The sequence below is a fragment of the Marmota flaviventris genome, chromosome 4 (assembly GCF_047511675.1).
Source record: "Marmota flaviventris isolate mMarFla1 chromosome 4, mMarFla1.hap1, whole genome shotgun sequence".
NCBI classification, from domain to species: domain Eukaryota; kingdom Metazoa; phylum Chordata; class Mammalia; order Rodentia; family Sciuridae; genus Marmota; species Marmota flaviventris.
Window position 1 is genome coordinate 83054528 of NC_092501.1, and position 17193 is coordinate 83071720.

Genomic DNA, 17193 nt, shown 5'->3' on the forward strand with positions numbered 1-17193 from the left:
ACCAATCTGAATCCTGGTTCTACCATTGGCTTACTGGCTGACCCTGTGAAAGCTAATTGCAGAGGCAAGCCTTAAGTCTCCTGAAATGGCAATAATAAAACATTACCTCCTAGAGTATAATGACTTAAGGATAAAGCTGGCACTTAGTAATATAAGTACTCAACAAGCTGTTCTTATTATTAAGAGCACCTCCGGCACCACCACCAAAGAAGTACTTACTGTATACTCTAAATACTAAGAATTTTAATGGTGATAATAATAAAAATGATTAAAAAACTATTTGGTATCCTCTATTAAGCACTTATGTCAGGATAGCCACTATGCATGAGCCATGCAATATTCCAATTTAATCTTCACTACAACCTCAATTTACCATTATCCATATTCTACAAATAAGGACACTAAGAACACTTGAATCATTTACTCAAGGTTTCCCAGAAATGACTAGACTGGGATGCAATACATTGTTCCTAATCTGACAACTCCAAGTTAGGTTTTATTAGGCCCATTGTGTAGAGGAAAGAACTAAAGCTAGGAGGTACTATATCACTTACATAATATCACACAATTAAATAATGGCTTAAGATGTAGTTATCATTCCAAGATGCCTGTTTTAAAAGTCTACCCCTTCCTATGATAGCACTGACAGTATTTTTCCATAATAGTGTACTTTCTCATGTACACAGAAGTCAATGTTTCTCAATTACAACTCATTTTCCAAATGTCACAAGTTTCCTCTGCAAACACTGACATAGCAGGTCAATACAAAACAAATTTTAAATACCTGATAGTCTGAGGTCATGATTAGTCCACCTGAGGTAGTGGTAGGAGGAACAACTCTCACTTTTTTCAACGGGGGTCCCTGTGTGTGACTGCTGTCTTGGTTCCCTGGGTGGCCAGTTCCATTAGTGTGGTTATTGCCCTGCTGCTGCTGCTGGTTCTTCTCAATTGGTTAAACAGAAAAACAAAGTTCAACTCAGAAGGAGAACAAAATACAGCCACATCAGAAATGTCATGAAGGCAGTCAAGAATACAACACTGCCAACTTGTACTTTAATACTTACTTTGTCTCCTTTGTCATCAGGTTCTTCTTCTGTTAAAAATTCTCGTTTTGGGTAAGGGATTTGACAACCGGCAAAAACACTGATTACAAGAAAAAAAAAATTTGTATGCTATTTGGCATCTCAAATACTTCACTTATTAGGTAGTTTTTATTTTAATCTGAGATGAACTCTGTTTCCACATTTGCAAATATAAGTACCTTTCATGCAACTATGACAGAATGAATTTTTCTTCTAATCGGTGACATTATAGCAGGCCATATAATAGTCTTTTTTGTATAAAAATTATCAATAATCATCCAATATGACTCAACTTTCTTCTTTTACCCAAAACTTACTCTGCTATTACTACAACAAAAATACAGATTCCAGCTGAAATTTGTCACTGTTTAAAGACAATTTTTTTAATACTACCTTCTACATTTAAAACAAAAGATAGTATAGGGAACACAAATTTATTTGGGAACAGTATTTGTGATTTTGGAATACAAAACTATAATTGCAGGCAATAAGTCATCTCAGTGAGTCTAAAGGAGTTACAGCATGCATAATCAACCCTGTCACTGAATAACTGTATTACTGCTGAAACGAACATGATCTACCTTTCATAAAGCAAGAGAACAGGAAGTCCTCTTAATCATAAAGCTCCTAAGTGACACTTCAATCAGCAGAGCTCAATTTCTGCTTGTCATAAGGATTTCCTTGCGTCTCCATCAAAGAGAAGGGGCAACTTAGGGTTGACAACTAAAAGAAAAAAATGCTTCAAAAAATGCCATTATACTGTTAAATTCATAAATCTATCACTTACTCTGATGTAGGAAGTGGGTCTTCTAAGAAATAGGGATCCTGCATAGCCTGTTCTGAGGTAATTCGCTTTATTGGGTCCATGGTAAGCAACTTCTGAAGCTAAAACCATAAATCATAACAACATTACTTATTAGTTCTTATAGCTACCTGTTAACACATATGGGAAAGAATATTGTTTGAGGAATGATACCACAAAGTAGACGATATTTATTCCTGCTGAATTAACAATGAGAAAATCCTAATTATTAAGTTTAATGCAGCAATTCAAATTATAGTAATTCTAATATTATTTCATTTGATTCTCATCCAAAGAATAACTACATTTATGCCTTGTCTAACTAAACCAATGATCTTTTCTCCTTCCTTCTCTAAACTGCTTTACCCAATTTAGAATAAGACTAAAAAAGGAAAAATTGTTCTAACACAAATGATACACTAGCCATATGTAACAATGTAGATTTAGATCCAATTTAAGTAAAATGGAATTAAATTTTTAAAAATCAGTTACACAGTCAGAATTTCAAATGCCAAATATAGCTAGTTACTACCCTACCTGGGCAGTGCAGATAATCATAAAATGTTCTACTGAATAGTGTCAGACTAGTCTAGATAAATATGGTAACATACAACTTGTAGAGACTGTGGAAATAAATTGCCTGGTTCAAATCCTGACAAAATATTAGTGGAGTGACATTGGGCAAGTTACTTCAACTCTTTGTAATCTATCTGTCAAATGGAAATTAAAAATGGTACCTACTTTCACAGGTTTATTTTCAAGATTAAATGAATAAATAGAAAGCAATTATAATGGTGTCTGCCATAAAGAAAGCATTATAAATATAAATACTATTATAATTATTATTGTTACATAAAGAAATGCCACGCAAATATGAAGATTCAATCTTCTACTTTAGTTAAAACATAGTTAATTGAAGGCTCCAAGAACTAGAATATTTGAGTCTAGTATTCAATGTAAGTGACTGTAAACTGTGTGGTCTCACAATTTATACTCTTTGATCTAGTATAGTTTTTTCAGATTTAGCATGTAGTAGAATCACCCAGAAGACTTCTGTAAACAGATTGCTGGACCCTGCTTCCAGAATTTTTGATTAGCAGATCTGGGCAGAAGCCCAAGAACCTGCATTTTCAATAGGTTCCTTAGGTAATGTGTGAGCTGCTGGACTGAAACCACATTTGGAAAGCCAATGAACTAACAGACACATTGGGATTTAACGTGAAATAACACAGTTTAGAGGTTAAAAGGACATAAATTATTTAAAAACAGACAAAACACTGGGATGGCGAGATTCAAATTTTATTTTAATGATCTGATATTCCAATGGAAGCCCAATTTTATTCTTAGAGTTGAAAGGGAAAACTTGGATTTGCTATTTGCAATTTCCAGCAGTTTAATGGGAGTATAATGGAGTTTTCAGATGGGCCCACTCAAGATTTAAAGACAGGTCACCCAAATAAAAATGACAAATTATCAGGAAGGTGTATCTCTCTCAAGAGTTTCAGGGGTGATAGTAGTGACAGTCACCTCAGACTACAATGAGTGGCAAGGACTAGAGATGAATAAAAGTAATTCCTCCAAATCATGACTTTCAGTCTAGCATCACTGTCATCATTTTGCCACAATAAGTCAGTAAATAAAGAAGAATCTAACTTTAACTTGCTAATTTGGGTATGGTTGTAAGTACATTAGAATATACACCATTATTTGAAAAAATATACTGGTAACATGACAGGTTAAGCAGTGATTTTTAAATGGTTGAAAAAATATGAAATATATAAAATACAACTTGTTATAATAGCAAGTAGAAGATATAGAAAGCAAAAGCAGAAGAGAAGAAAAAGCAGAAATAAAAGAAATGTTTGCCATCGAACCTGGTTGCTATAAAGCCATGTTCAAACCTTTTAAGGTTAAAGAACCCACTTAAGGGGCAATTGTGGCTCAGTGGTAGGCTGCTTGCCTGCCATGTGTGAGGCACTGGGTTTGATCCTCAACACCACATATAAATAAATAAAATAAAGGTATTGTGCCCATCTACAATTAAAAAAAAAAAAAACACCCAAAAAACTCAACCACCACCACCACAACAAAAACAACCCATTTAAAAATACTTGGGAATAAGGAATGAAGAATTTTAAGTCAAGCAAAATAGAATCTGCTTCTCCAAATCCCTTTTGTATATGTTATAAACCTGTTATACACCCTTTTTTGAAAACATAAAACTGAAAACCATTATCAATTATTACAGTGTAGCAATGGAAATTTCATTGTGAACATATTTAGGTTAAATATAATCTTGTCATAAATTATCTTGCTAGTAAGATTCATTTAGATTCTAGACAATTCTTCATTGCACACTGATAAATATGCCACCTCTCACATTCTTCCAGAAAAAGCAAATAATGCATAACAGCACTGAACTTCTAATACTTAAGTTTATCAGAGATATCTTAGGAGTTAAAAATTTTATAATCAATCTTTCAAGAGATTAAATGCAAAATAACCTATAGAAGTTATTGCTGAATAGAGGGAGTGTTTGGTACTTTTATGAGATTTTAAAATACTGATAGAAAATAATAATAATTTAAAAAATGTTATTGACAGACTTATTATAATCATTACCTTTATAAAAATCTAATGGGATTAAACATTAGTTTGTCAAGCCAGATATGAGTTTGAAAAAGTGAGTGTTTTGATGCTTTTATTGGTATGCACAAACAACACCCATGTATCATTAAAGAACTCTTAACAGCTAAGTAACCTATATGGTTATTTTATATAATTTATATAATGGATCAAACAAAGCCTTAGTTTGTGCTACGAGATAAACATGGGAAATGCATTTCATTAGTACTGTTATCTAAAGCTTACCAAGTGGAATGCTTTACTATCTGGTTTTACTTTGTGTTTTTCCATATACTTGATAAGACTGCAGTTGGTGTACCTGAAAGAGAAATACTATGAAATATTTACATTAGATTTGAGGTTAATTTTACATTGCCTAAGGTCCTTCCAAACAGAATTTCTTTAATCAAAACTGATATATAATATTAAAAAGTAGCTTTACATCAGTTTTGTACTTCATTCAGTATCCACACTGGTCACTTCTGAATGAATACCAATGATTAAATGCAAGACAATTTCATGAGTAACATACTGAACAGTATTTTTTCACATAAATTATATTTTAACAATTATTTTAAATAACACGGTCAAAAGTTTAACTTAACCTTACCAATAAGTTCAAAATATACTTTTTATGAACTGGACTTTCCCAATTGTTGGACTCACATTGTAAATAAATGAAATATTGAAATATTCATTCTTCTCTTAGTAAAACTTGATTATAATTACTACACAACCTACATGGATAGGCTAGTGGCTCTTAGCAACATTGTTTAATCTCACTTCTTTAGCTTGACATTTCCTACTAATGCTGAGTTTCCAGAAAGTAGTAATGAATTGATTCTTTTTCTCATATGCAAATCAGCCAATAATTTTAGTCACTATAGTATCACTTAAATATCTTAAGAAATGAAGACTAACATCATGAAAAATATGTATTTGACTAAGTACAGTTACTTATTAGAGTAATTTTATGTTGAGTAATCTATTACGTTGAATATTCAATTTTATACTGAGTATTCCAGAAAAAAATCAACAAAGGGTCCATTTTCTTTGCAACTTACGTATTTCTTCTGAAATCTTTCATTAATGTTGAATGTTCGGGCATCTTTTTTATATCTTCCCAATCTTTATCTGTGAAATACATTGATATATTTTTATGTTGCCTAAATTCCCACTGTTAAGAATTTTAACAAAGGTTATCTCCATTTCATTACATTTCCTTACTTTTAAACCTTTTTGAAAGCCCAGACTTCAAATAAATGCTCAGAAACAGCAAACATCTTGAATAGTAAATATACACTGTGATTCCTTTATGGCTTGAGAGATCTCTACTTACAATTTAAATTTTAAACTGTCTACTTTCTGTATATTTTACTATAATCTGCCTCAATTTTATCACTCAGAAGGAATGTTATAAATCTAAGATCTTTCACCTCTGTGGCTTTAAAATACACCCCTCATTAATAATATAGCCCTCCTTTCACCTTATTAAACACATTGCTTTCCATTAGCAATCAAGGTAAGCAGTAATTGTTTGCAAAACAGGGTGGGATACAACTATTATATTACCCCATTTTTGTCCCATCATCCCAGAAGTGGAACGTATATAAAAACTAATACATAACATATAACATAAGTACATAACATATACTTATGATAATATATTATAGTAATATTAATGTAATATAAGCTCTAGATTTGATTTCCAACCTACTTTAATGCATGTGTCAATTTTACTGCAATATATACAGAATTGAAACTTGGGGGACTTAATGGATTAACAAGTCAGCTGGCACCTTGGGTGGTTCAATATTATCCCTGAACACAACCTGAGATATGAAATATGTTTTGGTTAATTTTATTGGTATTGGAGTTGCTCCAACATGCTAGATAACTTGTCTTCTCTCTTACCGTCAGTGGGATGTTACTGAGAGCCCACTAGGTGCACAGCACTGTACCAGACAGCTAACAGAACCTTAATTTATTTATTTTTTGGTGGGCAGAGGGGTGTGGGGGTCTTTTTTTGGCAGGCTAGGAATCAAACCCAGGGCCTTATGCATGCTAGGCAAGTGCTCTACCACTGAGCTATAACCCCAGCACTACCTTTAACTTTCAAATGGCCTTTAGAAGTTTGTTTTTGAATTTAGGGTTTTTGCTACTTAGACATCATCACATAAAAATGTAAACTAAAAATATGCTTGAATTCCTGAATGGAATTTTCTCCTTAGCTTTATTTCTTGCTACAATTTCTTTATTTGCCTACTTTTCAAGCAAGAATATTTACGTAATCTTCTAGTTTTCACTCAATTACATACCTCCTATAAAAATGATATATCTGTCATGTAGGCACCTTCCTTATCACTTTCTGGCTATGGGACTGCTATAACAAGCAGGTGGTTTCCTGACCTCAGTTACTTCTCTTCAATTAATTTTTACATTCCACTGCCATACTATTCTTTCTAGACATAAGTCATGTATCTGATAATCAAGAATTTACTAAGGATTCTCCCTCATTTGTTCATCAGATCTAAACTCGGCTCCTTGCCTTTCAAGGCCTCCTAGAAACTGAGCCCACCTTAATTGACTGTTGAACCTGCATTAAAAAGCATCTCTGATAGAGACCTTCAGCACCCTCAAGCCCCTCACCACTTTCCTTTCCCTGTAGGCCTCAGAAATCTGAATAGACAAATTTACAAGCAGCAAGAAAAGGCTATTCCTCTCTATCTACTCAAACCTAAACTATTTTTAAAGCATTCTACTTATAGCAATACAATGAAAACTCCAATCACATCTGCTATATCAATATCAGTGTTTTCTACTCAAGATAGTGTCTGACGCATGGTAGGTTCTCAGTAAATAATTAGTGAGTAAGTAAATTCCCTATCATAAAAAGTGGTCTTCTAAAACTGTTGAACAGTTTTAAAAAATGGCAATATCTAAATAGTTACTCTTCATTTACTGATAACCGATACTTTATTAAGAAATATGGAATAAAACTTCCAGATACTTCTGTATTAGTCTTGAGTTTTAGTGACCTGAGGAATATCCCTAATAATATATAATTCTATTCAGTATTTGACTAGCCAAAATTATTTTGGTGTTTTAAACAAATTTTCATTATTCTGGCCCTGTGAGCAGTTTTCAGTGACTGATGAACTACCATTCTTGGATATAACCAGGATATGGAAATAGTTGGAAAGATGTAATGCTGAGGATGGGACATCTATAAATTTTCTCCCTGCTACAAAAAAAGAGTAGGCTAATTTGTCATGTAGTAATATGACTTATACCCATATTCTGACTGTTCTAACAGATTACTTTAAAGAATATTTTTATTGACAAAGGTTAGAGAGCAAATATACTATTACTCAATATAATGTGATTGTGCTAGTGCTCTACACAGAAATAATTGTCAAGATTTATATTCAAATGCCAAGTATTAGCAGCATTCAATATGCTGCCAGGAAAAAAATTCTATCATTAATTTTGGAGTTTCTGCTGGTAAGAATAAAATGCATCTTTTTAATATGGATACTGCAAATATTTTATCATTTAAAATATCAGACAACAGAACAAAAAAGTAAAACAAAAGAAAACAAAACACTCCTCAAATTCAGGAAAATAATTTCATGTTAATATGTGAATTCTACAAATTTTGTTATTTCTACAAATCTTTGATAAATGCAGTCATAAAAACTAAGACTGGAGTAAGAGTAGCTTTCATCAGCCAAAAATATACACCTTTCCAATGAAGATATCTAAGATCAAATAACAGTGATTTAAAAACAAAAACAAAAACATATTGTGTACCTGCAGGAAATCCCATTACATTGAATATTCTGTCCAGCTGGTCATGGTGATAAGGATTACTAGTTTTGATGTCCTCTTGCCGACAGTGAAATATTGGTTCTGACGTTAGTAGTTCTGCAAATATACACCCTATAGCCCAAATATCTTTAAAATAAAAAGAAAAAAAAAAAAAAGGAAAAGGGGGGGGGGGAGGAAAAAAGAAAAAGTAGGAAAATAAAGTGGTTCTTTCCAAAAGAAAATGCATTTTTATTTTGGTGGGGAGTTGATTTTTCCTTTTTTCTTCCCTAATAAGTCATATTAATTCCTAAGCAATTGTAATTACTAAATATCATGGAACATTGTTTGTAAATACATATTCCCATACCACCCACCCAAATTTTTCATTTCATACTATACTGCAATCCTACCTAGGGACTTTATTCTAAGCCAAATAAAATTTATTAGCTGGATTTCTGGTGAGTTTTAAATGCCCCAAACATTGCCTTATATATGAAACGCATACAAAACTCCATATGGGACATGGGAACCATAAACAAATAAAGCTAAACAAAAACTAAACAGAAAACCCAAATGACCTTCCAAATTGGGCACCTGCTAAAAACAACAGGCACAAATTTTTATGATAAACTGATTTTTTCTTTATCTTCTTTACTTGTTAATTTACAGGGTCTTAGCAAGGTACTATGCCAAGAAGAAAAAGACAATGTCTGACCTCCAATATTCTAATGGAACAGTATTTCTATTTAAACAGTTTTTCTTTCAAAGTATTTATTTATGCTGTAGCAATGTCTGGTTCTGTAGTGTCCTCATTTGCAAATTTAAGTATTTAGTAAGTAGGACCAAAAATTTGGAATAAAAGACTATCTTTAAAATGGGTACAAAGGCTATAAATTAAAAAGAATTATTAAAAAGAATTATTTACAACAGCCAGGCAAATGTATTTCTCTATATATAACTAATTAAGTTCCCTTCATTCAAAAGATACAGCCTTACTTTCTCTCATGTAAGTACTAAAAAGAACTATTAAGCAAGATCCATATGCCAATTTAGAATTTAAAGCTGAAAAATTGGTGAAGAAGTCTTAACAAATCTCTAAGTTGTCAAAGTTATTTTCCCTAAAGTAAGTACAATGTTGTGTGCACAGCAGATACTCAATAAGTCTCTGAGTGATCCAAATAAACAGTGATAAATATAAATAATCATAGACAAATTTTTAAAAGTAACTAATTTATTGAAGTTTATTGTTAATAATTACTACTTAAGTAGGAAATGAGAAAAATGTGATTTATAAATGAGAATCTCTAAACTTAAAAACTAGAAAACATTTAATTTAATGTAAATTATATTTACATTTTAAAGTTATAAATTAATCATTTATTTACATAAAGATTTACACTTTGACTACAAGAAAATGGTTTTAAAAAATTTTTTTCTCATCAGAGAACCACACTAGCCAATAATCTCATGTGGAAAAATCTCATAAAGAAATTCAGGCCAAGTTATTTGGTTTGTAGAATCAGAGAGTAAATGTGAAAACTAGTTATTTTGTGATTATTCTTTTTACTTGGCTGCCCCATATAAATCTGACCTCTAAGAATCTTTTTTTTTTTTGTGTGTGTGTGTGTGTGTGTGTGTGTGTGTGTTGGGGATGAACCTAGGAGCTCTACCACTGAACCACATCCCCAGCCGTTTTTATATTTTGAGACAGGGGCTCACTAAATTGCTTAGAGCCTCACACTTGCAATCCTCCTTTCTCATCCTCCCAAGCTGCTGGGATTACAGGCATGTGCAACAGCACCGGCACCTCTTGAGAATCTAATCAATGGCCAAATAGGCCAGCTAAGTAGGATTACAAAGAGGGATGATGGGTTATTTTTCATGTTTAAAACTCGACTCATAGTATACCAATATACACTAACAATTTGTCTGGTTAGCTACTAAAAATCCCAAAGAAAACATAAAATGTAAAGGAAGATGAAAGAGTAGTTATCTTTAAAGCTATACTGCTTTTAAAATAAAAAAGGAAAAAAAAGCGGTTATCTGAACCTTGTTTAGCCCTACCTCAATAATTTTTCTATACATTTTTTCTCAAATTCAGCACCCTTCTCTTCTTTGAAATCCTGATCAAGACAATAATCATGAACTTTGAATCAGATTAGTCTATTATTTTAGACGGATATCTAGTTTTTGCAAGTTGATATCCCCTTCTTAGCTTGCGTATGTTTTTCAGATTGTGTCAAATTCATGAAAAAATCTTTTTCTTGCTCATTGTAGCTGCCTAACTCCTTGCAAAAAGTCTTTCCAAATTAGAAACAAATAAAGCCTATCCACTTCACAAACTTTATGATGTTCCTATATACTTATTGGGCTCACCAGGCAAAATAGATAAGTAACTGTCATCTTCTACATACCCAAATTGGGGTGTGTGTAATATTTTAATCAATAGATATGTTAATAGCAAGCTTTAATCTTGATAAAAGGGAATAAATTTTCATTTCCCCTATTTTGTATATTTCTCACTTAGCAGAAAGTAACACATTTGTGAGCATTTAGCTCTTTAAGGACAGACATCAGAGCTTAAAATTCCACATCTTTTTAACTTTTAAGGTTGCTTTAGTGACAATTAGACAATCATTGTAACCCTCTTACAGGAGAACTCGGAAGTCAAGCAAACATAAAAATAAAAAACAAAACATTCAAAACTGAACTAAAATTTGTTCTCAGGATTATAATGTTTACAGACTTATTACTTCCTCTCTTTAATAGTTCAGCTTGTAACCCTATACAATGAATGAATGACCAAAGCACTAAAATATGTTTATAGAGTAGAGGGTAGGAACACATTAGTTTTATGTGTCCAGACCATATCTGTTCCCTATGCTTTTGTTCCTTCTTAGCAGTCTTCAGTTTAACATAATCCACCAAATTCCAGAAGAAATTTAATGCTTCCTAATGATGCTGTATGTATGTGCAAATTATATGCATGTTCACTAGGGTTCTTCTACTAGCTGCTCATACTTATCACAAGGGGAAGCCAAAATGCTAGTGAAGTTCTTGGTAGGAAGTGTTAAAACTGGTGTGGGTAATTTGTTGGGTACTTTACTGAATGAACCTTTACTGAATGAATGTAGATAATAGAAATGGAACTATATGGTAGAAACTGGAACCAAGGAAGAAATTTCCTTTTTTTACTTTTAAAAACCCCTATTAAATGGCACATACATGATTTCTATCAAACAACAATTAAAAAGCCTAACATTAGTAAGATACCTACATATAATTTTTTAGTCAATGTTTTGATAGAAGGAAAGTGTTCTGCAAGATTGATCTTGTTAGTGTATTATTCCATCTCTTTGGTTTAATGACTTAGCTTACAGTTCAGGTTTAAGGGACAGGAGGTGGGGACCACCCCGCTGAAGAAATGGCATTGACTTTGGTTTCAATCATTTGCAGTGAAGTGGGTTCCCTCTGCAACTACCCTACCATAGAAGGCAGTGTTTAGCTATAGAACTTTCAGAGCGGAAGGAGACCAATGAGTTGATTGAAGCTAAATTCCTCTGTTTGGAAAGTGAGACTAAATGATTGAATAAATGTCTTACCTAAACACACTCCCCAGAGTAAAACTGTTAAGACTATAACTCAGACTGGTGGTCTTTGTTACTACCACTGTTCAAAGATGACATTGTTTTATGCATATATTTACATAATCTTCTCAACTAGATTGTAAACCTCTTAAAGGTAAAGTCTATAACTTGCATTCTTACTGTCTTTTCCTATGTTAAGTTTAAATAGTAGTTACCCAAATTTTAACACTGATGACAAGGAGGAAGAGGGAGAAAAACAAGAAGATAGGCCTTCCCTCTCCCAAATTATGCAGCTATTGGAACAAGACAGTCTATCTTTTTTTTAATGGTTCTTTTTAGTTTATATATATAAACATTAGGATTCATTCTGACATAATTATAAAAGCATGGGATATAATTTGTTCTAATTAAGTCCCCAGTACTTTCTAACAGCTGGTATTTTAACTTTCTGGCACACACCTTGTGTTAAAACTGCTGGACTATAGGACATGCTGATGAACAAGAGGTTATCTGATTTTTCTTGATGTTCCCCATAAAATATAAATTTATTAGAAAAAAACAAGAAAATAATTAAATAATGAACCAGAGCCCAAAGCTTTTGAGATAGTATATTTGTTACTCAATTTAAATCAATTCAAAGTCTCAGGTGTTCAGTCAATTGGAGTTAAAATTACACCATCAGTTCTTTATTTGTATAGTCTACTAATTTATCTTAACAAAAGTAATAATGCTTTGAAATACTCATCCTAGGTGAAAAACTAGCTTTGTATGATGTTACTTCACATATGCAACTTAAATGCATTTGGAAGACACTTGCAACAAAGATATCCAAATGGGTTTATATAGTAACATGTATTGAAAAAACAGAACTAGCTTAAATAATTCTTAATTTTCCTTCTGATTTAAACAAATATCATTTTGGAATAATTTTAGATTTATAGAAAAACTATAAAGATAGTACAGAGAATTTCCATATCTACCTTACCTTTGTATTTATTTTTCTATAAAATAAAATGTGATCAAGCAGACATGCAGATTAGTGAACATGTTGGATTCAAGATTAATTGGGACAATGATCACAATCACTTCTCTTCCTTTCTAGAGATTATATTAAAATGATAGCAAAATCATAACAGTTTAAGTCCATAGTAACAAAAAGGACAAGAGGACTATCAGGGACAAGATTCATTCACCTAACAAAGAAAACTAAGTTCTTTAAAAAAAAAAAAGTTTGTGCTGCATACCAGACAGACACTGGCTTCTGGTGTGATCAGGTAGGTGAGGTCTATGTCTTTGGTGGACTCTAGATACCATTCAGAGTAACAAAGCTATTAAGGTATAATGGGGGAAGATGGGACTACCTCACACTGTGTGATCAAGGAAGTTCTCATGAAAAGGCAGTATTTTGACTAAGGTCTGAATGAAAAAAAGAAATGCAGAAACCCATTTTAGGCAGATACATATAAAAATGTTTCTGGGCCAGGAGTGGTGGTGTATGCCTGTAATCCCAGTGGTTCGGGAGGCAGAGGTAGGAGGATTCCAAGTTCAAAGCCAGTCTCAGCAAAAGCAAGGAGCTAAGCAACTCAGTGAGACCCTGTCTCTAAATAAAATACGAAATAGGGCTGTGGCTGTGGCTCAGTGGTTGAGTGCCCCTGAGTTCAATCCCCGGTACCACCCCCAACCACATACACACACACACACACAAAAGTTTCCAGAAGACGGAAGGCAGAAGAAATAGTTCAATGAAGGTCTCAGTCTACTGAACTGTTGTTAAGTAGGAAGAACATTTGTCCTATACAACACTGGGAAGATTTTATACTTGAAAATACCAGCTACAAGGCCTCTCTTTTGAACAACTGGTTCCCACCTCCCCCCCCCCCCAACCCCCACTATTACACTGGACTCCAGGCGTATACAGCTTGATCCAAAAGTTGGGGGAATCTGAATGGTCTTTTAATGGTCTCAGAGCAAAGACCTGGACATTCCAGCATTTAGGGTTTCTCTGGATAATGGGAACTAATTAACCCCATTGGATAAGCCTGAAGTATGATCACCAATAGAGGAGCCCCATGATATAAGTACAGAAAGTTATCAAGTGGCTTTTAGTAACCTGATTCTTAAATACAAAGAAACAAATCGAAGGTCACCAAACAGTTAAAGCTTGTCACATGGAAGGAAGAGGTCAAGGTATCAAGGTATATAGTGATGAAAGAGCCTATAAAGAAAACACGGATTATTACTCTGATTATACTATAAATTACAACCAACAAATGTATACAGATATTTTCTTTCCATAAAACAAAACAAGATACCACAAAATAATCAGAGAATAAAGAGTTCCTAGAAAAGAGAAAACAGAAAAACATGAGAAGAGTAGTATAAAAGATTAATCCAAGAAGTTCAACACATGAAAATATTGAGTTTAGGTGGAAAAAGTAGAAAACGTTGAGGAAGAAATTAAAGTACTACACGAGAGAATTTTCTAAAAGCACAGATTATGAACTTCAGATTATGTGCCCACAAAGTGGATAGCAAACCTATAAAATATAATGATGAAAAGTCCTCGTTGTTTTCAGAAAGGAAAACTCCCTCAGGTGACCCACAAGTGATTGAGAATAAGAGTGGCATTCAATTTCATTAGTTACATTCATACCAGAAGTCAAAGGAGAAGTACCAAAGTTCTGAGGGAACATTATTTTGTGTCTATAGTTTACAAGCCTCTCTAAATACTAAACATAATAAAGGAATTCTTCAGAAAAATAAGAATTAGAAAATTTACCTGTAAGATATCAACACAGGTTACAGGAGAATACAGTACAGAAAAAAGGTATGGAATCATGGGATCCAGTAGAAGAGATCCAACACAGAGGGAAAAAAATGGAAAAGCCTGGATGACTTGGAGAACAGCCAACTGGACTGCCAAGAGAGGACTCCAGGATAGAGTTAGCTAATAAAAAAACAATGGGTTTCGTTCCATCCTAGAGAATACAGAGTAAGTTGAAGAGGCCACAAACATGCACAATAAGGGTTGGGGGGTAGACAAAGACCACAAGAAAAAACTTCAACCAAATAAAAATGTCAGTAATGAAAGAGTAGTAGTAAAGGTGGTAAATGAGTATTATGAATATAATATTATATAACTTAAATATAAACTACTGGGAATTATGTTAATAAACAGAGAAAAAAATGTATACACTGATAAAGTGATGATGATGATGATGATGACGACCACTATGATGACAACAACCATGATAGTACTAAGATTAGGCAAGAAGTGTAAGAGCACTAACTTTCTACTTCTTCATCATATGTAAGTAATCAATACCATCAAGTAAAGAGAAATGGATTATGATGTCCTAATTTCTACTTTCTTTTCAAAATTGTTATGGTGTGGATATGAGGTGTACCCCTAAAATCTCTGTGCTAATGTAGGTATATTCAGAGGGAAAATGATTAGATTATGAGATCCATAAGCTAATAGGTATATCCTCATTTCATGTGGTTAACTACAGGCAAGTGGAGCAAGGCTGGAGAAGGCATGTCCCTGGGGTCATTCCCTGGAAGGGCTCATCTTCCCTGCAGCCCCTTCCCCCTTGGCTCCTCTCTGTTTCCTGGCTGCCATAAATGAAGCAGCACTCCTCCACCATGCCCTTCCACCATGATGTTCTGCCTAACCTTGGGCCCAGAATAATGGAATCTAGCTGACCACAGACTAAACTTCTGGAACTATAAGCTGAAATAAACTTTGCATTCTCTTAAGTTGTTCTTGTTTAGTATTTTGGCCACAGTGATGAAGAGTTGACTAACACAATAATCTTTTCCTTAAATTTTTGGGGAATCTTTTAGAACTAATATTTTGTTTAGTAAAAGAAACATTTGTCTGAAGTTCAAGGATTTCAAAATTGTACTGTTTTCTCTTTTCAAGTAAAATGAAACATAAAATGTTTACTTAAAACAGAATGCATAATATGACCCTATTTATTTTTAAAAATTTTGAATATCTATTTTTCTATACAAAGAGAGATGTGAAATAATATACTCCTAATGCTAATGACAGTATTTCTCAGTAGTGGAATTTTGGGTTAGTCTTTACTCTTAAGACATGGAATTTTAATTAGTTGTACTCACCAATAGCTTTGGTATAATGTCTTGCTCCAAGAAGCAGTTCTGGGGCTCGGTACCAGAATGTTACAACCACTGGATCCAAATCTGCTAAAGGCTTCAGAGGTGAATTAAATAATCGGGCAAAGCCCATATCAGCTGTAAAAAAGAAAACAAACAAACAAACAAAAAGCTAAATAAATCAATTTTTACAAGTCTGATTAGTTTAATTTGCCACCATTATTTAGTAAGATATGGAAAATTTGTTAAAATCTAGTAGGGAGGGTGACCATAAAACATCTTACTCTCTTTAGAAGTCTAAATATAACACAAGTTTGAGATATTCTTTCTTTTCAAACTACTGTCACCCAGCTTTTCAATTGGGATAAAGACAAGCTCTGCTGCCAGAGGTCAAGAGAGACTCTATTTCTCTGGGCAACTTTTCATCTACCACGTCACCACTAGGGTCAGGATTGCTGAGATGCATTTCCATTCTTTGTACTGGTCTCATGCATTGTTAGAGTAAGGCTTTCCATTATTTGCATTAACAAGCCTGTTCACTGGTGTAGTTAATCAGAAGTTGACTATGAAGTACTTTAACACCACTACACTCCTCCCATTTTATTCAGGTTAAATTTCATTAACTTAATTTTAGAGATCAAAGAATTTTTTCAAGCTGAAAGACCTTTAAAAGGTCATCTTATTTCATCATCTCCTTTTTCAATGAGGAAACTGAGGTTCAAGAAATCATAAACTCAAACCTCAGACTGGTACTGACCTTAGATATAGTTCTTGGCACTTAACAATTTAACATATAACATAGCTGTTCAGGCATGGCTGTTTGTCCTGCTAAACTATAATCTTCTTTAAGGAAAAAACTGTGTCTTTTTCATTTCTTTATTCCTAATAGTGTCACATACAGTGTCAATTCACGTAGCTTTTGCCTAACACAATCTTAATGACTACTATTCACACCTCCTATTCAAAAATTTTAAGATTCATCCACTAGCGGATAATTTTACTTCTATTCTCCTAATAAAGATTTTTAATGAAGTAGGCACTCCTTTAATTAACTTAATTATGGAGGGGGAAATAATTTAAAAATTTGGCAAAGAAGTAAAACCATGAGTCATACTACTAAATCCTGGTTTATAAAAGAATTAACAGCTCCTAAATGTGAATGCAT

The 17193-nt window shown here is 33.2% G+C and overlaps 1 protein-coding gene across 12 annotated transcripts in view; it reads right to left on the bottom strand.

Moving 5' to 3' along the window:
* Cdk8 (cyclin dependent kinase 8) overlaps nt 1-17193 on the bottom strand; it is a 162442-nt gene that overhangs the window by 41253 nt on the left and 103996 nt on the right. For 11 of the 12 annotated variants that reach the window (XR_011707353.1, XR_011707349.1, XR_011707351.1 and 8 more), the window contains 7 exons: nt 16035-16166; nt 8323-8466; nt 5574-5643; nt 4756-4828; nt 1870-1967; nt 1065-1143; nt 785-943 (listed from right to left, as the gene is read on the bottom strand). Coding sequence is in view for 3 of the 12 variants with exons in the window: in XM_027941594.2 (XP_027797395.1) it covers nt 785-943; nt 1065-1143; nt 1870-1967; nt 4756-4828; nt 5574-5643; nt 8323-8466; nt 16035-16166 (755 nt within the window). In the remaining 9 variants the exon portion in view is untranslated. The remainder of the gene's footprint in view (nt 1-784; nt 944-1064; nt 1144-1869; nt 1968-4755; nt 4829-5573; nt 5644-8322; nt 8467-16034; nt 16167-17193) is intronic. The other variant, XM_027941595.3, reaches the window with a different exon arrangement.